At 46.8% G+C, this 23,621-nt stretch overlaps 1 protein-coding gene across 1 annotated transcript in view; it reads right to left on the bottom strand.

The window, feature by feature from the left end:
• Positions 1 to 23,621, bottom strand: part of ttn.2 (titin, tandem duplicate 2) — a 169,942-nt gene that overhangs the window by 44,831 nt on the left and 101,490 nt on the right. Inside the window, 48 exon segments of the mRNA XM_029529910.1 lie at positions 81 to 668; positions 825 to 1,121; positions 1,229 to 1,426; positions 1,514 to 1,618; positions 1,718 to 2,305; positions 2,409 to 2,696; positions 2,998 to 3,288; positions 3,521 to 3,808; positions 3,965 to 4,270; positions 4,374 to 4,676; positions 5,012 to 5,314; positions 5,395 to 5,682; positions 5,779 to 6,078; positions 6,290 to 6,592; positions 6,667 to 6,966; positions 7,076 to 7,351; positions 7,451 to 7,753; positions 7,861 to 8,160; positions 8,240 to 8,524; positions 8,613 to 8,939; positions 9,058 to 9,322; positions 9,407 to 10,091; positions 10,193 to 12,197; positions 12,464 to 12,757; positions 12,897 to 13,196; positions 13,330 to 13,611; positions 13,703 to 13,859; positions 13,951 to 14,102; positions 14,200 to 14,363; positions 14,668 to 14,806; positions 14,915 to 15,026; positions 16,984 to 17,171; positions 17,333 to 17,614; positions 17,728 to 18,033; positions 18,131 to 18,433; positions 18,749 to 19,030; positions 19,121 to 19,271; positions 19,664 to 19,887; positions 20,465 to 20,764; positions 20,877 to 21,173; positions 21,260 to 21,356; positions 21,631 to 21,851; positions 21,935 to 22,082; positions 22,192 to 22,343; positions 22,426 to 22,555; positions 22,694 to 22,875; positions 22,981 to 23,289; positions 23,398 to 23,512. Of these exon segments, the coding sequence (XP_029385770.1) occupies positions 81 to 668; positions 825 to 1,121; positions 1,229 to 1,426; positions 1,514 to 1,618; positions 1,718 to 2,305; positions 2,409 to 2,696; positions 2,998 to 3,288; positions 3,521 to 3,808; positions 3,965 to 4,270; positions 4,374 to 4,676; positions 5,012 to 5,314; positions 5,395 to 5,682; positions 5,779 to 6,078; positions 6,290 to 6,592; positions 6,667 to 6,966; positions 7,076 to 7,351; positions 7,451 to 7,753; positions 7,861 to 8,160; positions 8,240 to 8,524; positions 8,613 to 8,939; positions 9,058 to 9,322; positions 9,407 to 10,091; positions 10,193 to 12,197; positions 12,464 to 12,757; positions 12,897 to 13,196; positions 13,330 to 13,611; positions 13,703 to 13,859; positions 13,951 to 14,102; positions 14,200 to 14,363; positions 14,668 to 14,806; positions 14,915 to 15,026; positions 16,984 to 17,171; positions 17,333 to 17,614; positions 17,728 to 18,033; positions 18,131 to 18,433; positions 18,749 to 19,030; positions 19,121 to 19,271; positions 19,664 to 19,887; positions 20,465 to 20,764; positions 20,877 to 21,173; positions 21,260 to 21,356; positions 21,631 to 21,851; positions 21,935 to 22,082; positions 22,192 to 22,343; positions 22,426 to 22,555; positions 22,694 to 22,875; positions 22,981 to 23,289; positions 23,398 to 23,512 (14,479 nt within the window).

Below are 23,621 nucleotides of genomic sequence, written 5' to 3'. Positions count from 1 at the left end.
ATATTATTGCTTTCATCTGAGTGAATATTGACATGTTTATTTTATGCAAATCATAATCATATATAGATCAAGAAACTTACAAAAACTGTCAACCATTTTGACCGGACCAGACTGGTTTGAATCTCCAGTGCCATACTGGTTTACGGCAGAAACTCTGAAGATGTACTCATTGCCCTTGATTAGCTTGTGAGCTACATATCTGCAGTCCATGACATTCTCAGCTAGTTTGGTCCACTGCAAGCGGCTGGTCTCTCTCTTCTCCAAGATGTAGGACTTGATGGAGCACCCTCCATCCTCCTCTGGTGGAAGCCAGGTCAGAGTGCACTTCTCCGCTGAAATGTTACTGGCTTCAATGGGGCCTGGAGGTCCAGGTACGTCCAAGACCTTCACCTTCACATGCTCTTCCTTAATGCCGAAGGGATTGCTGGCAGTTATGGTGTATTCACCTGTGTTCTTCCGGCTTGCATACTTGATGGACAAAGTAGAGGATGTGGGGGTGCTGGTGATGGTGACAATGTCAGAACTCTTGAACTCACGGCCTCCCTTCGACCAAACTGCAGTGGGTGGAGGTTTTCCCACAATCTTTGAGGCTGAGACCACAATGGTATCTCCTGCCCTGACTGACACACCGTCTTTCATGTCTGGGTCAATGGTGATGGTTGGTGGCTCTGCAGAGAGAATGAAAGAAAGTTGTGTTCTAATTATGTTCTGACAGTAGATATCAAATCAAATCTCATGATAACATGACTATTTTCAAAACTAAAATAAGAAACCTTTCATGGACCTGCAGTCACTGCTAATAACTTAACGCCTGTTCAGCTTACCATATTCATCCTTGCAGGTCAGAAGGTCAGTAGATTCTGAAGGAATGCTGATGGCGCCAGCTGAATTCTTGGCCCTGATCCTGAATTGATACTGGGATCCCTCTGTCAGATCAGTCACAGTAAAGGCACAGCCCTGGATGTTGACATGATTGGCCTTCATCCAAGTCTTGCCACCAGCCTCGAGCTTCTCTACCATGTAGCCTGTTAGCTTGTAGCCGCCATCATATTTAGGAGCAGTCCACATCAGAGTGACCGTGCTCCTGGTGACATTAATCACTTCAGGCTTTCCAGGAGGATCTAAGAGAACACAACATAGATATATTAAAACATGTGGATGACACAAGTTGATATTATTATAGTATTGTGATAAACAGGAGGGATGAAACCTGGGATCTCAAACTCACCAATCGGATCCAAAGCAACCAAAGCTTCAGTGACCTTGCTTGCCTTTCCGAGGCCGGCCATGTTCATCGCCATCGCCCTGAACTCATACTCTAGTCCCTCTATTAGGCCAGTAACTCTACACTCCTTCACTCTCAGAGGAGTCTTACTGGCTCGCTTCCACATCAGACTGTTCCTTTCCTTAAACTCCACATGATATCCTGAAGGTTACAAAAGGTCAGTTGGTCATTATATAATTGTTGTATTTGCTCATACTCAATAGCAAACTGAACTCATCACAATCTTACCAGTAATTGGGGAGCCACCAGTGTCCTTTGGATCAGCCCAAGTCAAGATGGCTGACTCATGGCGCATGCTCATGATTTCTGGAGGAGCAGGCGCCCCAGGCACATCTGGAAGAAGTTAGGGGAAGGAATAAGGAAAAAAGCTTTTGAGCATCCTGAAATTATCATCAATTTCCAATCACATCTCTACTGTTCCACTGTACTCACTGAATGGATGCTGAGAAATGACAGCATCAGACCTCAGATACTCTCCAATTCCATACTTGTTCTCAGCGAACACTCTAAAGATGTACTCTACTCCATCGTGGAGTCTGATCACCCGCATGTTGGTCTTCTGGATAGCGGAAGCCACTGTGGTCCATTTATTGTCTGTTGTCCTCCTCTTCTCCACAATGTAGTTTGACACCTCTGCGCCACCATCGTCTTTGGGTGGACCCCACTCCAGGGTGAGACTGTCTGCTGTGATTTCGTCAAACTTAATGGGGCCTGTGCAGATGCCTGGCTTGCCGACCACCTTCAGCTGGAGCTTGCAGTCCTTGGAGCCGGCGCTGTTCCTGACAGTGACGGTGTAGGTGTCGGCATCTCCTCTCTGGCAGTCTCTGATCAACAGGGTGGTGATGCCCTGAGACGCTTCCACACACATCCGACCAGTGTCTCCAAGTGCCATATCACCCTTCTTCCAGGTGGCCATAGGGTAAGGTATCCCAATGACGGGGATGTTGATACGTGTGGTGCTGCCCTCCTTGACCACATAGCAGCCATCTTGCAGACTGCTTAAGTTACAGTCAGGTAGCACTGAAACCCGAGGGAATTTAATTTTCAAAAAATAGTTTTACCTTCTAGAAAAAAAATCAACATTACAACTGAAAACATGTGGCATGGTGGACTAATTTCTTACCAAACTGGTCCCTGGCGAAAACAGCCAGCTCGGTGGGCGGTCCCTCTCCGGACTCATTGAGAGCCTTGACTCTGAACATGTATTCTTTGCCTTCAGTCAGCTCGCTGATGGTGTGTGACATGTTCTTGCCCTTCACGATCTGTTTCCACTTCTCCTCTCCTTCGCTCTGCTCTAGGATGTAAGCAGTAATGTGACTTCCACCGTCACTGATGGGTTTCTTCCAACCCAGAGTGATCGAGTTCTTTGTGGTCTTCTGAGCCCTGAAGTCTGCCACTGGACCAGGTTGCTCTGAAAAGGAAGGAGAGCTGGACTAGTCTCAGTCGAACTAGATGTGCTTATTGAGGATGAGACTGGAAGACTGAAGTTCCTTCATCTGCTTCCCATTTATTGGCTAACATTAAAACTTAACGTTTAACGTTTAAACTGACAGTCCATTTTTTCCAGTAATATTTGAATGTGAGAGTACTGCTATAATCAATGTGAGCTCTGTAAAATAGCTCCTTATAAGGACTGCATTAAATAGTCCTCCATTGTCTTTTGTACTGCAGATAATATAAAGTAATGAAAAAGGAGGGAGGCCTGTAGCTACCTGAGGCCCTCACGCTGCCAGGCGTCTCGCAGCCCTCTCCGATTCCATAAGCGTTTTCCGCCAACACTCTGAAGCAGTAGGCCTGTCCACCCTCCAGGTTGGTGATCCTGAAGGAAGTCTTTGGGCACTCAGCTGATACACAGGTCCAGGCCTTCCTCTCTGCCAGACGTTTCTCAACAATGTAGCTTTTGACTGGGCTGCCACCATCGATCAGCGGGGCATCCCAGGTGATGCAGGCATGGCTTCTGGAGGTTTCCTTTACAATCAGGTCCACAGGTGGTCCAGGAGTGTCTGAGGAAGAGGAGAAGCGGCATCTCTGCTCAGAGCTTTTGTTAAGTAAACTAAAGGGACCTAAAATGAGGTCATAGAGGCACAACATTGGTTTGAAACTTATTTTCCTTCTTCTGGGGAGTAAAATATTTCAACCAAACTTAACTAGATTTTTAAGCTGGTCTTCCCTTTTACAACAAATCAAAACGCCCAGTCATCTTTTCATTTTCTTCTTTATGTCTGACATTCTTACCAAGGACCTTGACAATGATAGTGTAGCTCTTGGAGCCGCTGCTGTTCTCCAGAGTAAGGACATATTTGCCAGCATCGTATTTGTTAACGCTCTCCATCATCAGGAAGGTGTCCCATTCTGTTGTTGTGATCATCAGACCCTGCCTCTCCTTCAGGTTGGCATTCACCTTTGTCCATGTCACCTTCGGTGCCGGGCGTCCTCTTAGTGGGACATAAACTCTCATGGTGACACCAGCTCGAAGAACCAAAGCCTTTCTCAGTTCAGCATCCAGCTCAGCCTCAGGAGCAACTGCAGAAGACATAGATCACTTCAGGACAATTCCACACTAAGTCGTGACTTTGTGAGATATTTTATGGCTGCAGCACAACAGGAAATGATTTTCAGTGTTACAAGTTACTTCATGATTTGAGATTTTTTTTTTTTCTCCAAAGTGGAGGAACATACTAAGGATGTCCTTTGGCATGTGGTTTCCAGGGACATCACTGGGCTCGCTGTAGCCGATCTTGTTGACAGCAAGGACTCTGAACTGGTATTCTGTATTGTTCATCAGACCTGTCACCAGGAATTTGGTGGCCTGGAGCTTCTTCGGGACATTGCACTTATTCCAATCCTCGGCTTCCACTCTCTTACACTCTACCAGATAACCAATGATCTCACAGCCTCCATCGTATGCAGGCTTGGTCCAGCTCAGGCTGATGGAGCTCTTGGTCGAGTCCACCACCTTGGGGAAGGCAGGTGGGCCAGGAGGATCTGAACAATTACAATGCCACATTTATTACCCAGTTATGATTTTAGTTGTGTGAACTGGCTACATTTTCTCAAAGTATTCGTTAGTTAGTTAGTATTGACTCACAGACAGGATCAACAGCCAGTGCAGCATTGGATGGATCGCTGGGTTTTCCCAGACCGGCCTTGTTTAAGGCAATGACTCTGAACTCGTACTCAGAGCCCTCTGTAAGCTGAGTGGCCTTGATAGTCCTGTCGATGACTGGACGGCGGTTGACTTTGGCCCAGGTCAGTTCAGTGGCCTCACGTTTCTCTACCATATAGCCCAGGATGGCAGCTTTGCCATCATTAGCTGGAGCCTTCCAGCTGACTGTCATTGAGTCTTTGGTGATGTTAGTGATGACTGGTGGGTCGCATGGACCGGGAACATCTGAAGGAGATGAAGACAAAAATCCCATCAGTGTTTGAGTTCATCTTCATCTTCAGGTAAAATATGCTGGGACATCAATCAGATATTCATCAACATGATAAGTAAGAATAGACTGAAATCAGAACTAACAATTTTATATAAAGTCCCTAAATAATGATGTTTATAATTATTCAAAAAAATATCAGCAGGTTTATTTCTAGCATGGCCAACTTAACATTTTAATATGTTAATGTAATTATTCTAATTAGCCAGCAGGATCACAGGACATTTTTTCTCTTTTTTCTGTTGTTGGTTCCTTCCACAACTCAGCTGCAGATGAAGTGTTTTGAACTTACCATACGGGTTCTTGACCATGACGGCATCAGTCATGATGGGGTCTCCCACACCATACTGGTTTTCAGCACTGACTCTGAATTGGTACTCATGTCCTTCTATCAGCTTCTCCACTGAGCAGTCAGTCATGTGTCCGTGAATGTTTGAGGTGACCAGTGCCCAGTTGGCCCTGCTGGTTTCACGCTTTTCAATTATGTAGTTTGTGATTTCAGAGCCACCATCTGCAAGCGGGGGTGCCCATCGTAGTTTGACACGGTCAGCAAAGACCTTGGAAATTTTCACAGATGCTGGAGGGCCTGGTTTGTCTAAAGGTGGAATAGAGGGAGGTTATTTTCTATATCTAAACATAAAGTACTACAGTAAAACTATAGAATGTGTTACTTACCAAGGACCTTGACTTTGATGGTGGCATACTTAGTACCATTGACATTCTCAGCAGTGATGGTGTAATCTCCAGACTCCTTCCTGGTGACTGAGTAGAGCTCCAGCAGGTGGAGATGTTTCTTCTGGCTCATTTTCATTCCCTCTGTGAGGGCCAGGGGAGCTCCGTCTCTCTTCCAGCTCACCTTAGGCAGCGGCTTGCCAAACACCTCAGCATCCAGGAAGACATTCTCTCCAGCTTTCACCACTATCAGGTTCTTCATGTTGATGCCCAGTTCCACACGAGGAGCAACTTTCCAGGAGTAATAGAAAAGGAAAAAACATTGTTAATTTTCAATCAATACTTTATTTTGTAGTCATAGCTTTTATGTGCTGTGTGGAGTTGTACCATTTTCTGCTATGACAGGGATGGGATCAGACAACTCAGATGGTAGGCTGATGTTGATGGCCGTTTTTGCAATGACTCTAAACTGATACTGCTGGCCTTCCTCAAGGCCAGTCACCACATAGTTCTCAGTCTGGATGTTCATGCAGTTGGCATTACAGCGAGTCCACTTGTTCTCCGGAAGTTTTGTGTACTCCACATAGTAGCCAATCAGCTTACTGCCACCGTCATGCTTGGGACGGCTCCAGACCAATGACACAGAGTTCTTGGTCACATCCATGGGTTCAGGTTTGCCTGGTGGGTCTGGATAGAAAGAAACAAAGGTAAGTGGACTGTGTGAACAAGAACTGACAGGAAGGGGGAAGATGTGAAACAGTTTGGTCTTATGTACTAATTTCTCCTCAAGTGGACAAAATGAAATTTCCATGAATTCAGTGAAGAACAAGTAAGCCGAAACTGAAACTGTTAAAAAACATGATTATTGTGAAATAATAGCTGAGCAAAATGTACGTACCGACAGCAGTTCTGGCAGTGATGAAGTCTGTCTGTTTGCAAGGTTTTCCCTGTCCCGCTATATTGAGTGCTGACACCCTGAATGTGTACTCCAGACCCTCAATCAGGTTGGTGCAGGTGTACTGGGTGGCTTTGACTGTGGTTTCATTGGCCCTCACCCACAGAAGGCTGTTCCTCTCCTTCTTTTCAATACAGTATCCTGTGATGGGGCTGCCGCCATCACTGCTGGGACGCTCCCATGATAGAATGACAAAGTCCTTGTTGATCTTGTTGATCTGCAGGTTTCTGGGCTCGCTGGGAGGCTCTATAGAGACCAACAATAGTTAGTGTCATAGCTATATTGATGCATATCAGTGACGAGGTTTTTGTCAAACTCACCAAATGGATATTTAGCAATCATCTTCTCAGAATAGATGGGCTCAGAGATGCCGAACCTGTTCTCAGCACGGACTCGGAAGCCGTACTCTTTGCCAGGTACAAGTTTGGTCACCCTGAAGCTGGTTTTAGTGCAGGATGTGGACAGAGGTACCCAGTCTCCTTGGCTGACATCACATTTCTCCACAATGTAGTTGGTGATGTTGCTGCCGCCGTCCTCCTGAGGGGAGTTCCACAGCAGCGTGCAGGCATCAATGTCAAGCTCAGTGATCTCTAGAGGAGCTTCAGGAGGTCCAGGGATGTCTGCAGAGACACAAACGATCATATATTATACATTATTCATATTCTAATGATTATCTGTATCTTTTCACTGCAGAAGCAGCAGATTCATTAGTCTGTTGTTCAAACTGACCCATGACGATAACTTTTAGAATCTGGTTGATCTTGGCAGTGCTGTTCTCAGCTGACAGGCTGTAGTAGCCGCTGTCCTTTCTTGTCACATTCTTGATGATGAGTGTGCAGGTTGTAAGCGTCTTCACAACAGAAAGCCTGTCAGATGTCAGCACGTCCTCATTACCTTGCTTCCACTTACAGAAAGGAGGGGGTTTTCCTGCTACAATAGCCTCAATCACCATCTTGGACCCAGCTCTAACTGTCACAATGTCAGGCATGATGATCTTAGGCGCCACTGAAAAAACAATCACCAAAGCATGTTTAATCAGATAAACCCACACATTTATTTAGATATAAATTTTTATCAGTGTTGAGTTGGGGTGTGTTTACTCACTGAGCTGCTCCTTGACCTCAAACACCCCCTCTGCCTCTCGGGCCAGACTGACTCCCACAGAGTTCCTGGCAGCCACTCTGAACTTGTACTTTTTCCCCTCCTTAAGACCAACTACCACTATGGTCAGGTCTTTGACTACAGAGTAAGGTGTCCACTTGTTTTCAGGTGCACCCTCTTCCTGGTAGTCAACCACATAACCATTGATTTTGGCTCCTCCATCTCTGAGTGGCTTCAACCAACCAAGGGTGGCACTGTTCTTGGTGATCTCCAGCACATCCATCTTCTTTGGAGGGTCAGGCTCACCTGGTTGTGACACACAGCAAGTGTAAACATAAAGGCAAACAAAAAAAGGCAGCGGCTCATCAGCTGAACCAACTACACATTTTTAACACCATTTGCATGATACTCACTGATGGGATCCACAGCCAGGTAGGACTTGGGTGAGTCCTGAGGAACTCCAATGCCATACTTGTTGCAGGCCATGACTCTGAAGTAGTACTCAATGCCAGGTGTCATGTTGGTCACCTTGAAACTGGTCTTTTTCACCTCCTCTGTGCACTTTGTCCAGGTCTTCCTGTCCACCTCCCGTTTCTCCACAATGTAGTTGAGGATGGGGCTGCCACCATCATTTTCTGGCGGCAACCAGGACAGTTGAGCTGTCGTCTTGGTGATGTCAGTTGCCTCTAGACCTCCGACAGGACCAGGAGTGTCTGTAAATGGAAATAATTTTAACTGCTTTGATAACCAGAATACCCAAAAACTAAAGAATTTAATTTTCCTGTTTCTCACCAAGCACTTTGACACGGACAAATACGGCTTTCTCTCCAGCCGAGTTAGACAGAGTCAGTGAGTATTTCCCGGAATCCTCCCTGGTGCTTTCAGGGATAACCAGGAAGGACATGGTGTCAACCTGGTCAACATGGCCTCGGCGGACCACATTATCCACGCCCATGCGCTTCCAGGTAACCTTGGGGGAAGGTCTTCCTCTGATGACAGCAAAAAGCCTGATTGGACAGCCAGCCCTGACAGCCAGGCCTTTTCTCAGACTGGCATCCAGCTCAATCTCTGGTGCCTCTGCAGCAATGAGAACATATTGGTGTTGAAATTATGTTGTTATTTAATACAATAAAATGCAGCTGCAGTTGGTCTAGTTAGATCTTACCCAGGATCTCCTTGGGGGAAATGGCTTCCTTCAAGTAAGCATGGCGTCCCCAGCCCACCTGATTTTGGGCAGACACCTTGAACTCATACTCCTGCTTCTCATCCAGTTGGCCAATGGTGAACTCTGTGAGCACGAGTGGGCCACGAGTATCAATTCTCTTCCAGCCTTCTGAAGGCTTCTCAGGGTCGGCCTCACTTTTGAGTCTCATATCCAAGCTGTAACCAATAATGGGGGCACCACCGTCATACACGGGTTTAGACCAAGATAACGTGATTGAGGTCTTCGTGCTGTCAGCCACTTTCAGGCATGCGGGGGGGCCAGGCGGCTCTGCAGGGAGAGTCAATAAAGTAAAGCTCAAAAACAAGAAGACACAAGGGAGAAACATATGTCCTTAACAACCAAGTCTCCAAGACAAAACAGATGCAAAATGGCACCACAAACTCACCAATGGGATCTTTGGCTGCAACAGGCCTGCAAGGTTTGCTGGGCTCTCCCAGACCAACCTCATTCTCAGCCTTCACCCTGAACTGGTACTCGTGGTTGGGAATCAGACTGGTGACCTTCAAACGTCTCTCTGAGATGGGGCTCTTGGTGCATGGCACCCAGCGTACTGCCCTTTTCTCTTTCCTCTCCAGGATGTAGCCAGTGATGGACTTTCCTCCATCGTTCTCAGGAGGAGCCCACACTACTGTCATCTCATCTTTACTCACCTGAATCACAAAAATATTAACAGTTTCAATCACTTGGTCAAATTCAAGGGTGGGAAATAAATAAACTGGGGGCATTTTACTTACCTTGGTGACCTCTGGGGCATCAGGGGGTCCAGGTTTGTTGAACTGAGTCTTGACAGTGACAGGTTTGCTCTCCATAGGGGGGCCAGTTCCCATTTTGTTTTCTGCCCTCACTCTGAAGATATACTCGTTGCCCTCCACAAGACGAGTGACATTGCAGTATGGAGTGACCACAGAGGCTGAGTATGTGGACCAGACCATCCTCCTGGTCTCACATTTCTCCAGGATGTAGCTGTCCACCTCACAACCTCCATCATCCTCTGGTCCATCCCACACCACTCTGCACTTGTCAGCTCCAATGCCAGTAATCCTGAGGTTCCTCACTGGCCCAGGGACATCCAGGACATTAACATTGGCATATGCTGTGAAGGTGCCGGCTGCGTTGGTGGCAGTGATGACATACTTTCCGGTATCGGTGCGCCGTGACTTGGTCATGAGAAACTTAGAGTAGTCTGGGCCAGTCTCATAGCTGATTCTGGGGTTGTCTCCAACGGCCTTGTCTTTTGTCCATTTAACGTCAGGCTGGGGCTTTCCTCTCAAGCCCGCCTCCATCCTGACAGACTCTCCGGCCTTGACGGTCAGAGTTCCAGCCAGCTTCAGGTCAATCACAGGCTTCTGGAGCTCCTCCTTCACCAGTACATTAAGGTTCACCCAAGCACTTTCACCTCCTTCATTGACAGTCTGTACCCTATAGAGGAAATGATAAAAATTATTACTGTAGCTGTAAGTGACTACTGCAATCCACGAGGGGGGACCTTTAAAACAAACTGGCTGAATGCAGTAACCTACCTGAAGGTGTATGTCTGATTCTCGACGCACTTGTCAGCCAAGAAGAAAGTGTCAGTGAGAATGCCAGTGTTGAGTTTCTCCCATTCCTCTGCATCTTTGGCTTTGCACTCCAAATTGTAGGAGAGATTGGGGCTGCCACCATCATAATCAGGCTTCCTCCATCTCAGATGGACGTGGTTCTTGCCAATGTCAGTGGCTCTGAAGTTCTCAGGCTCACCAGGCTTTTCAATGGGGTCAATTGCCAGCAGAGGGGTCCTGGTCTCTACACAGGGTCCAGGTCCCATTTTGTTCTCAGCACAGACACGGAACAGGTACTCATGGCCCTCCATCAGCTTGGCCTTGATCTTACGATTGGTGCAGTTGGAGGAAATCATTGACCACATGCTAATGCTGGGCTCACGGCACTCAACAATGTAGTTTGTGATCTCAGATCCACCATTGTCCAGAGGGGCCTCCCAGTTGACCATGCACGAGTCCTTAGTTGCATAGGTAATGTGTAGGTTCTGGCAGTGGCTGGGTCTGTCCAACACATTGACAGTGATGGTGCAGGAAGCCTCGCCACCCTCATTTGAAGCCTTGATGGTGTATGTGCCATGGTCAGCTCTTGTGGCCTCCTTGATCTTCAGGTGGGCCACAGGCAAGTTTTGAACAATGTTGATGCGTTTTGTGTTCTCCAGAACTGTTTCCCCCTTTGACCAGAGCACATCTGGGTCAGGGCGGGCCTTGATATAACCAACAATGTTGATGTTGTGTCCAGCTCGCACAGTAACACGCTCACGGCAGGTGAGATCCATCTCAATCTCTGGAGGGATAAGGATATCCTGAGCAGTAATGGACTCTGGGACTTCTCTTGGCTCTCCATCTCCAATCATGTTTGAGGCACGGACTCTGAATCTATAGGTCACACCCTCCTCTAGACCCTTCACCCTGTATGCGCACTGCTTGATGAAATCATCCAGGTTCACTTTTTTCCATTTATCTGTATCTGCTTTCTTCATTTCTACAGTATAGCCAAGGATAGGGCTACCTCCATCTTTATTTGGTTTGATCCACACCAGGTCAGCAGTGGCCTTGCTGTAATCCTTGACTCTGGGGTTGACAGGGGGACCGGGGACGCTGATGGGTCTGCAGGGCTTGCAGGGATCAGAGACGGGAGAGGGGCCACTGTAGCCAGCAATGTTCTCAGCAAACACTCTGAACTCGTATTCACTGCCTTCAAACAGACCCAGGACTCTGTATCTAAGGTCCCTGCAGGGTGTCTTATTGACACGGATCCACTTTCCTCCCTTGTGTCTGCGCTCAATAATGTAGCCCGTGATCTGACTGCCACCATCGCTTAGGGGCATGGTCCAGCCGACTGTAACAGCATCCTCCGAGAGATCTGATGTCTGTGGCTTACCAGGTGGGCTGGGTGGCATGAAGGTGTGTTCAGCCACAGTTGGTTTGCTCTCCAAAGGAGCACCAATACCCATCTTGTTCTCAGCACGAATACGAACAACATATTCCACTCCCCTCTGTAAACGTGCGATCCTGAGCTGGGTGGCAAGGCTTCCAGAGCTCACACCTCCCCAGGTTCCCTTGTTGGACTCTCTCTTCTCCACAATGTAATTGGTGATGGGGCTCCCACCGTCATCCTTGGGAGGACGCCACTCAATCATCATGGAATCAGGAGTGACCTCCAAGATGTTGGCAGGCCCAATGGGCGCAGCAGGAACATCCAGGACAGTGACGTTCAAGGCCACTGTCTTGGATCCAGCAGGGTTAGACACAGTAAGCAGGTAGGTGCCTGTGTGGTTCCTTGTGCACTCATTAATGGTGAGTACAGTTGAGAAGTTATCGGTGTCAATCTTGACATTGCCCTCACTGGTAATTTCCTCTCCTTCAATGGACCACTTGGCGGTGGGAACAGGTATTCCTCTCATGATAGCCGGCAGCCTGATAGTTGTGCCAGCCTTCACAATAATGCCTTCAATCAGCTTGACATCCACCTCCATGACTGGGGGCACTGTGGACAAGCAGACAGAGGAGGTCAGCCCTTGCTACTACACTCTACATTCTACTCAACAAGACAACAGTAACAATTAATATTAACAGACCAAGGGCAGCAACCAATATTCAGAGGATCATCTGATGCCAAGGACTGATTCAAGATACATACATGGAAGAAGATATAGACACTTTGTCTGTGAAGTCCATTTCTGAATTTAATCTATTTATTCAGCCTAATATTGCTCTGATAGTCATTTACAGACATTTGATCCTCTATCTCACCCAGTTTCTCCTGGCAGAGAATAGGCACAGTGGTGTCGGGTCTGCTGAGGCCAATGGCGTTCTCAGCCCTCACTCTAAAGCGGTAGGTCTTTCCTTCTTCAAGACCAGTTACGTGGCTCTCAGGGATGCTGACGGTCTTCCACTCATCCCACTCCTTCTCCCCCTCTTCCTGATACTCTACCAGGAATCCAGTGATTTCACTTCCTCCATTTCGGTCCGGCCAGTTCCAGACCAACCACACCTCAGTCTTGTCTACGTCAACGTGGTGCAGGTCTTTGGGAGGGCCAGGAGGGACTGTAACAAAGATTCAAGTTTGAATGGTGAGTTTCACAATGTAGACTTTAGTACATTCATCCTCTGTGCACTATTGTTTAGAATTTTGTTCTTCTACACCTTAATGTGTTGATACAGTGCTGACTCTTTTGTTACTCACAGAGAGGGTTCATTGCCTTAATGGCCTTTGGCGTCTCAACGTATTCACTGCGGCCGTACTGGTTCTCAGCAGCAACTCTGAACACGTAGGACGTGCCCTCCATCAGGTGCTTCAGCATCATGCTGCGTTTCTTGGATGTGGAGCAGACAGGGACCCACTGACTGGAAGCTGTGTCTTTCTTCTCCACCACAAAGTTTGTGATGCGAGTACCGCCGCTGTCCTCTGGGTCCTTCCAGGACAGGTAGGCAGAGTCACTCCTGATGTCAGACACCCGCAAGTGCTGGATGGGACCAGGTTTGTCTGAGTAACACATAAGAGGGTTGTGTTGTATCAGTCATAGTGAAGGCTGATTGTCCTCATTCAGCTGGTCAAAGTTAAAAAAAATAAAATCTCACTCATGAATTCAAGCTACTATTTATTTTACAAAACTTACCAAAGACCAGCACAGTGCAGGTGACAGTCTTGGATCCGGCTGGGTTCTCTACAGTTAGGGTGTAGTCTCCACAGTCGCCACGGTTACAGAACCTCATCTCAAGTTTGGTGCCTGCCTGGTTGGTCTCGATGTCAGCCCTGGTGGGAACCTCTGCATCGTTCTTCTTCCAGGTAACTGTAGGGAAGGGGATGCCTTTGATGGCAGCCATCAAAGTGATGTGAGTGCCGACCATGGCCTTCACCTCTCGTGTCATTCCAGCATCCAGAATCAGTTCTGGAGGTTCTGAGGGGGTGTAAAGGAGACACAGAGATATCATAAAATGAGAAAACTGTGACATGAAAAGTGTTCAGGTAATAGTGAAACAACAATTTACCAAGTCTGTCCTGTACTCTGATTGGCTCCTTAACATTAGCTGGGTCAGACTCTCCGGCTGCGTTGACAGCCATGACCCTGAAGCGGTAAAGAGCACCATCATCCAGGTTGATAACCTTAAATTTGGTCTCTTGGCAAGAATCTGGAGTCTGGTTCACCTGACAACAGCAAAAGGACAAGCAGTGCAAAGGCCATTGGCTCCTGACATTTGAAAAGTCTAATTTTGTGGTAATTTGGTAACCAACTCACCTTGTGCCACTCCTCCTCACCAGCCTTCTGGAATTCCAGCAGGTATCCAAAGAGCTTTCCTCTGCCAGTGTCAGTGGGCGGCTCCCAAGACAGAGTTACTGACTCCTTGGTGAAGTCAATAGCCCGGAGATTTACAGGTGGGCCAGGTTTCACTGCAGCAAAGGACAGAAGGAATTTGTTTCCTACCTTTCCACCGTAATATCAACTAAGTGCATTGCATACGAGCGTCTTTATTGGAAGGGAATGTACCTATGGGATCCTTGGCAAAGGTGGGTTTGGAGGGTGGACTTGGGTCACCAGCTCCCACCACGTTCTCTGCGCTGACTCTGAACTCATACTCACAACCTGTCAGCAGCTCTGTCACCCAGTATTCCACCTTGGGATGGATCCTCTCGGTGTTGCAGCGAACCCACCTGGAGGCAGAGATGTGACGGTTCCTGAGAAATCCTTTCGATCTTTACAGGGTACAAGAGTCACCTAGACGATTCATGCAAGGCTCAAAATGTCTTGTTCTCCTAAGGTACTGATAAAATGACACTATTCACAAACAAAGTAACTTTGCAATCTGATCTACTACTGCTCCACTGACAATTTTCAAAACTTAATTTTGTTCCTTTTTTTTTCTGGATATCTGAACTTGTGAAGTTGAGGAACTGAAATTGAACTTTGGAAGACCTTCAGCCTCCAAATGGTGGTGGTTTCTGATGTGCTGCGTACCTGTTTGCCTTGGTCTCCTTTCTTTCCACAATGTAGCCTGTGATCGGCTTTCCTCCGTCAGCAGGTGGTTCCCAGCTGATGAGGGCAGAATCATGGTAAACCTCCTTCACTGTAGGCTGTTTAGGAGCGTCAGGCACCTCTGAGATGGAAACAGACACACCCATCAGGCACTGAGAGACGTTTCACTTTCACTCCATGCCGTAGGTTTTGAGGGTTTCTCTGTGTCAATGATTCTGTCAGGACTTACTGAAAATATCTCTGGCCTTGGTCTCTGCTGACAGGAGGGGGTCACTGATTCCGTAGATGTTCTGAGCCATGATCCTGATGATGTACTCACGACCCTCAATCAGCTTTGGCACCTGAAGCAAGACAAGTGAAAGAAGAGGACATGAGTGCTGAGGAGTTACTGAAATGGGGTCACAGTTTATCAGGAGCTTGAAACAGTTTTTAGGACTGATGACTGACTGACTGAGAGCAGGGGTGGTTTGTCAGGCTCCACTCCTCTCTCCGCCTAAAATACCTTTTTATTCTTGCATTTTTGGGTCTGCAAACTTCTAACTTTTCAGTTCAAGATGCTGGGGTCAAAGAAAACCAAGTCTACAGCCAACCAAGGATATACTCCAGTAATAACCAGGAACCTGCTGCAAACAACCGCTGTGGAGGGTATGCTTGCACGTCTTCTTTGTTTGTGACTACTTGCACTCTGTCCTGGGTTCCCCCAGATATGCACAACTGCACAAATGCCAAGTACTTCACAACAGCAACGTTGAGAAAAAAAAGACTGCTTTGTTCATGGATTCTCTGTGTTCCCCTTAGTGTTCCATATCAGATGAGTCATCAAGGGGCATTACTCCAGATGTAAAGTCAGTTTGGAAATGTCCAGTATATATCGTGAAGTTTTTTGGACACGGATATCTGATCATCTATACACTGTTTTGGCAAAAAGAAAATCTTTATGGAAGTAACAAGATCGAACAACACAACAAAGGAAGAAATAAAAGGTATATTTTATACTTTTTATTATTCATGCTGTTACTAAGTGGTGATATCCAGCTGAACCCTGGCCCATCAACTAAGAACATTGGCCCCACAGAAACAGCAGGAACTGCCACTTGCCAAGGTGTGGGCACACAGCTCATTGTTGGATCGCTGGAACCCTCACTGATTTCAACAGGTGTAAGTGACTGCGTCAACCTAGTTCCTCAGTTGGACTCAATCACTGAAAGAAGTCTGATTATCTCTGAAGAAATCAAGCAGAGTAGGAGGTCTTCTTCACAAAAAGACTCCAACTCAACCCTTTTACTCAAGACTCAAGCACCTTTACCATCACACCTCCCTCTGCAGCAGGACAGATTCAAAGAAAAAATGGCCCACAGCAGAGCAGCTTTCCAGCAAAAAAGTATGAAATATTTTCAAACAGTAAACCATGCAAAGGTGATTTGGGACCCAAAGAAAAAACTGAAGGGCATTACTGATGGTCATCAGAACATACAAAGTGTTATACCAAAGAGAGATCAAATTCAGCATCTGTTAGTAGACGCCAACTTGGACTTTTTGGCTTTGACTGAAACCTGGCTATGCAGTCACACCCCAACAACCATGATTGACGTGCCTGGGTACACCTGCTTCCGCAGAGAAAGACAGTCTGGAAAAGGAGGCGTTAGTGTTAGTTTATATAAGGGACATTTTTAAATGCACTCAAGTTAACTTGGATACTTATGGATTAGAATGTCTCATTTTAAATGTGGTTCTGTCATTTAAAATGAATTTTAATTTTGATGATTTGCTTAAAGCACTGAACCATAGATCAGAAAAAAATGTACTTGGAGACTTTATCATAAACTGGCTGGACAAAAACGTAAAGCAGTTATAGCCAAACACATACTGCACCAGACCTGATTAAAGAGCCAACCAGAATCTCCAAGACAAGCAAAAATCTTACAGATCTAATCTTTACAAATAAACCTGACAGGGTGTCCAAAACATATAATTTGTTAAAAGGTCTATCAGACCATAATATGATCCTCATAATTAGGAGACTTGCTAAATAAATGCCTACAGAGACTCTCCTTTAAACAGAATCACAATACATTCATCAGCTGATGAAGAAGTGGGATCATACATTAAAAAAATCACTGTCCACAAAATTACATACAGATATCCTTATTCACAAGGGGCTACGAAACCGGGTTGTAACAGAACTAAGAATGTTTTATGTATTGTCCCTGCTAAATAAACATTAAAATAAGTAAATAAATAAACTAGTGCCAAGTGGATGTGATCTGGTTTCACTTCACATGAACTTCTCATCCTCACCTTGCAGGTGGTCCTGGTGCAGGATGAGGTGACGGGCATCCACAGGTCTCTGTTGGTGTCTCGTTTCTCAACGATATAGTTGGAGATGGCACAGCCCCCATCATCTAGAGGAGGGTTCCAGGAGATCACCATGTAGTTTCTGTAGACCTCGTTGAAGACCACGGGGCCTTCAGGAGGCTGAGGACGGTCTGAGGAAGCATTCATATTGCTCAGTCTGGGTTTGTTTAGAACATTCTCATGCTTTACTCTTCAATTTTAAATTTTGGGTTCATTAGACAGTCGGACAATTCTAACAAAGCGTCAGGTATGGCGCAGAACAGGAAATGGACCAAGTACAGCAGCGACTCACCTACAACAGTGATGGTGCAGATTCCTGTTCGAGCTCCAGCGTCGTTCTCCACATTAACAGAGTAGCAGCCACTATGTTCTCTCTTGGCCTTGCTGATGTTGAGGCTGAGGTGACGAGCGGTGCTGTGGAGGCTGATCTCCTCGTCAGCTTTCAGCTCCTCATCATTCTTCTTCCAGGTGATGGCAGGGGCTGGTTTTCCGCTGTATTTTCCTGCCAGCATGCAGCTGTTTCCCACCTTCACCATCATCTTGTCCCTGAAGTCCAGATCCAGAGTTGGTGGTTCTGAGGGATGGGAAAAATGTTTTTATTAAATTGAAAAATAAAATGAAAATATTTAGATTGTTTTTTTCCCATAATTGAGGAAGAAAACCGTTTATATACTTTGGGTCACTCACCAAGCTCATCCTTGCACTGCACTGGTTTTGTGGCAAAAGATGGTTTTCCCTGTCCCACCTGGTTGAGAGCGGAGACCCTGAATTCATGGCTTGAGCCGTCCTTCAGCCCAGTTAGTGTGAACTTTCTGTCCATCAGCTTGTCTTCAGCACCTACACGTGTGAAGTTGTCTCTGCCAACCATACGGGACTCGAGCACGTACCCAGTCACCTCAGCACCTCCATCATACTTGGGTGGTCTCCAGGAAACCGAGATAGAATCTTTGGTAACTGCAGTGATGATCAGATCCTCAGGGCGCTCTGGGACAGCTGAATGAGAGACAGAGGTTCATGAGACAGTGAAGGACAGTTTTTACTTCTCAGAACAACTGAACCACACTGAACCCTTATTATGTATCAGACTCACAGATTGGGTCCTTGATCAAAACCATCCTGTCAGTCTCAATGAATGGTCCCATGCCAATGATGTTCTCTGCAGCAATCCTGAAGAAGTAGCCTTTGCCATCAATGAGTCCCTGAACCACAGCATTGTTCCTTGTCACGGTGTAAGATACTGAGGTCCAGCCCATGCGGTCCGACTCCCTCTTCTCGATGATGTAGTTGGTGATGGTTGAGCCGCCGTTGTCTTCGGGGGAGTACCAGGTCAGTTTGCAGGAATCATTGGTGAGATTCTCACCAGCGAAGGGAAGACCAACAGGTCCGGGGACGTCTGGAGGGAGAAAGAGTAGAGTAGTCAGACACCATGAATGACAGTAAAGTGATGGTCAATCAGGAGCCCTGAGTTTGAACCTGTGTGGCAGTTCTTTTTAAAAGTCTCATCTTCTGTTACTGAGCCACACTACAGTGAACGTTTTTTCTTTGACAAGAAAACTGCTTTATGAAGATCCAGAAGGGAAACTTTAAAATCAGTCACAACATTTACTCTGGTGAAGGATGTCAATCCTACCTCCACCTCTGGTTGAATATATGAACTAGATGGTCTATGGTGTGTAGAGTCCCACTCTGGCTCCAGTAGCTGACTCACCCAGGACCTCCACGATGATGGCCTTCTTCCTCTCTCCTCCTTCATTTTTGGCACTCAGTGTGTAGATGCCCTGGTGCTGGCGTCTGCAGTTCTTGATGACCAATGAGTTAGAGATACCAGTTGTCTCTACCACGGCCTCTTTGGGCACCTTGCCATCGTCTCTGCACCAGGTGATCTGCGGTGCAGGTTTACCGGACACATAAGCTATGATGCGGATGGTACCACCGGCATGGACCACAATCTTCTCCTTCACAGAGGCATCCAGGTCCATCTCCGGAGGAACTGGATAAGGAGAGGAAATTAGCTCTAAATAATACCAACACTCTTTCTGTTGCATTTGATGTAGTTAAGAGTTCTTGGGATCAGCCATACTTGTTCTGTCTTTGACCTCAATCAGCTCGGACACAAATCCTGGGTCTCCCACTCCAGCAATGTTCACAGCACGGACTCTGAAGCGGTAGAGACCACCTTCCTTCAGGCCATCCACCACAAACTTGGTTCCTCTGATCTCTGTGTCCTTGGCCTGGAGAGAGGGGAGATGAAAATCATCATCACCAGCCATTGTGTATTATATTCAAAGAAAAAATTAAAAGCTGTACAGGCTTCCAGTGCTTTGGTGGTACACTACACCTTTTAGCAGTGGTTTGGGATACAATGGAAACAAAAACCTTAAAAAAAATTCACCATGAGAAATTAATGGGAAGTGGCCATGACTCTGTTTGGAGCCATATTAATATCTTCTAAGAAAATGGCTATCAATTGCTTGAAAATTTTACATGTATGGATTTTATTGGATACCACCCTTTCTCAGATTCATTCATCTGGCATGAATAATCTGGATTGTTTCATCTGAATGTCGAAGATAAATGTGGACCTGACCCCACTGATGGAACTTCAGCATGTTAAATTTCTTACCTTCTCCCAACCTTTGTCAGTCTCAGGCTCCTTCTCCTCCTCAGCATCGCTAAGCAACAGCCTCCTCTGCGCCTTCTTCTCCTCCTCCTCCTTGTTCACCTCCTTGAGCTCTACAATGTAGCCGGTGACCTTTGACCCTCCATCTATCAGAGGAGGGATCCATTCCAGCTCCACGGTGGACTTGGTCCAGTCTGTCACCTTCGGAGTGGGTGGTCCTGGAGGCTCTGCACACAGATACGAACACATGTATAAACACTCTGATTGGCTGGTCTGGAAGCAGAGGGCTGTGGCTAAAGGGAGGACTTTCTTACTGATGGGGTCTCTGCAGAGAATAGGGTCGGAGGGCACACTGGGCAGACCGCAGCCGGCGGCATTGACGGCGATGACCCTGAACTGGTACATGGAGCCCTCCAATAGGCCGGTGACATCCCAATTGTTGCCCAGTGGCAGTGCTCGGATTGGGTCACGGGTGACACGGGTCCAGCGTTTGGATGTGGTTTCCTTCTTCTCCACAATGTAGCCAGTGATGGATGAGCCACCATCGTACTTGGGCTCGTCCCAGTTGACAGTCATCGACTCAAGACAAACGTCGGTCACTGTTGGTTTCTCACACTGACCAGGGACAGCTGCAGGAGGCCAGTCATCAATGATCAATACATCAACCACCTAGTCTGCAGCAAAACTAATAATGGTTCTGATACTTTATCTTTACAAGCAGCTTCTTTCAAAAGTTTCTCTGACTCAGCGACTCATTTGTGTGTCATAAGTTTATTAAGTAAATACACAAAGATCTACACTTACTGAAAAGGTTTCTGGCCTTTTCTGGCTCGCTGACCAGTGGAGGCCCAACTCCAAACTTATTCTGCGCCATGACTCTAAACTCATACTCGTGGTTTTCTGTCAGGCGGGTCACCACGTAGGCACATTCTTTCGGGTCGTTGGAGACATGGACCCAGGACTTCCTGTTTTCCTCACGTTTCTCCACCACGTAGTTGGTGATCTTGGAGCCACCATCATCTGTGGGAGGTTTCCAGGCCAGGCCAATCCTCTCCGCAAACACCTCAGTGAATTTGAGTGGTCCAACAGGAGGTCCAGGAGGTCCTGCGGGGAGAGGAAGGAAGCAATATTTTCATCGATAGTGAATTAGGATAGGTGACATTTTACATCATGTTTCAGAAAAGCCAAAACTTTGGTCACTGATTGTGTTTCTCACCCAGCACTAAGAGCTTGATGTCCTTGGTGACGGTGCCCAAGCTGTTGGTGGCTGTCAGACTGTACAAGGCGCTGTCGTGCCTGCTGGCCTGCTGGATCAGCAGGGTGCACTTGTCGTGGGTCACCAGTTTGTTCATGTGCTGGTCATATTGGACGGCGGCCTTCTCATCAGGTTTGGCCACACTGGCCTTCTTCCAGGTAAGCGTTGGGAACGGACAGCCACTCACCTTCGCCACAATGCTGATATCACAGCCCTCTTCGCCTTCCATGGCCTCACGCAGCTCAATGGTGGGTGGACCTGAACAATATGACAGGTTGCATGAAAATGGTCCAAGGCTGAAATGTCTGAACAAACTGTGATTGGACAAGATGCACGTCACCCACATGTCTGATCCTTGATAACCAATGGTCCAACTGTGGCAGAGGGTCGGCTGGGTCCAGCTGCATTCACAGCTTTCACCCTGAACTCGTATTCTCCTCCCTGCAGATTGACAAAACATGTCTGAGTGAAGGAAAACCTTTAGTAATGCTAATAATTCTGGCTTTTCCTCAGGGCTGCAGCAAAGAGAATAAAAAAGACCAAAGAAAGAGAGAAGCTCCTCTCTTAAGTGGTTCTGATCTGATGTCCAGCAATTAATAGCTGTAGAACATTGTAGTTACACCAAGATGTTCTACTGGTGTGAAGTTGAATTGTGAGTTGCTTTGGATAAAAGACTCGCAGTAACTTAAATGCGAAGAGGCAAAATTAGACAAACCTCCTTCAGGTCTTCAACCACAAAGGTGAGTTCCTCTACGTCTCTCTTGTTGCACTGTTTCCAGGTCTCCTTCTCCTTGCCACTTGTGTCCCAGCTCAGGCGTTCAATAATGTAATGCTTCACTGGGGAACCACCATTGTTTTTGGGAGGCTCCCAGCTCAGAGTGACAGTTGTCTTTGTCACCAGGTTGACCTTCAGCTTGGTGGGGGGGTCAGGTGGGTCTGAGGAAGAAGAAGAAATGAAATTAGTATCATAATCAGTCCAGTGAGGTCTGATGAGAGTTTTGAGAGATGAAAGTCCTCACAGATGGGATCTCTGGCCTTAACAGGTTCAGTGGTGACAGTGAAGGGCCCAAATCCAAGTCTGTTCTCAGCTCGGACCCTGAACAGGTAGTCCTGACCCTCTAGCAAACCGGGCACCACGAAGGCCTGACTGGCACAGGCTGCATTCACCTGAAAACAAATGGATTGCTTGTCTTATTCTGAATCTGGAGCAAAAAACATCTGATAACCGTTTCAGTTTCATATTCTCACTGAACTGAAACAAATGAACAAAGTTCACCTTGGTCCAGGCTTTGTCAGTGACACATTTCTTCTCAATGAAGTAGCTTTTAATTCTCTCTCCTCCATCATTGTCTGGAAGTTTCCAGATCAGCCTCATAGTAGACCGAGTTATATCAGTAACCTTCAGCTCCTTTGGAGGTCCAGGTACATCTGCATCCAGAAAAAATGCATTTAGTCTGAAACATCAGCCCAAAAGTCTCCGGTCTGTGTTGGATCAGTTTCAGAATCTTACCGAGGACATTGACTCTGACGTTTATGTGTTTTTGTCCAGACTTGTTCTTAGCGGTGATGGTGTAGCGTCCAGAATGGCTCCTCAGACTTACAGGGATGGTTACAATGGACTTAGTGTCTGTGGACTCAATCTGCATAAACAAACATTAGAAGATGAGACAACAAACCATAAAAAAATACAAAAATACAAATAATTTTAGTGTGAAGGAGAAAGTTTCAGGAAGAACTCCTGGATGAGGAAGTCCTCTGTGCTGTTGTTAAGGTCTCACCTCAGAGTCCACGGGCAACGTGTGCAGTTTGTTCTTCTTGTGTGACTTGGCTTTGCCATCAAATTCCCAGGTGACCTTAGGAACTGGGCGGCCCTTAATGGTGGCAGGAATCTTGATTGGATCTCCAGCACGGATGCACAGCAGGTCATCTGCCATGACATCAAGGCTGATGGAAGGTGGTACTGTGGAGTAGAAACACCATCACATGAGCAATATAGACTCTTGAAGCAGAAAACCGTTGACAATGATGAAGTTTGTTAATTTTATCAAGATTTTATAGGACTCACGCTGGATGTCCTCAATCAGAACCTCGCTGGTGCGGGGGCTGGGGTCAGACTCGCCAATGTCATTGACAGCGATGATCCTGAAGCGGTAACGTTTCAGCTCACGAAGGCTGGGAACAGTGAACTCAGTGGTGGGGTGAAGGCTTTCAGGGTCGTTTACCCTTGCCCACTCAGATGTACCTTCATCCTGGATCTGAATGATGTAGCCCTTGATGGGGCTTCCTCCATCCTTCTCTGGCGGTTTCCAGGACAGTGTTACGTTGTATTTAGTCTTATCAACCACCACAGGCGCAGCGGGCATGCTGGGAGGAGCTGGAGGAAGATACAACAGTATGTGAAACTTCTTTGAGGAATAACGGATGAATCAATTTGTCACTCTTTATTACTCCATTAGAAAGAAGCCTGCTGTCTTTAACTCACTGAGTGGATCCACAGCAAAGGCAGAGTCAGATGGTGCACTGAATGGTCCAATTCCTGCAGAGTTGCTGGCAGCAACTCTGAACTCGTACTCTGTTCCTTCAAACAGACGAGTCACCTGAAAGATAAAGACAGGCTACCACTAAGTGTGTTAAGGTCACTGTTTACCAAAAAACAAGCAGAGTCTTCTGTGACTGCGACAGAACTTCTGTGACATCTGGTAAGAA

This window comes from Echeneis naucrates, chromosome 21, assembly GCF_900963305.1.
Source record: "Echeneis naucrates chromosome 21, fEcheNa1.1, whole genome shotgun sequence".
NCBI classification, from domain to species: domain Eukaryota; kingdom Metazoa; phylum Chordata; class Actinopteri; order Carangiformes; family Echeneidae; genus Echeneis; species Echeneis naucrates.
This window is presented reverse-complemented; position numbering and strand designations above follow the sequence as displayed.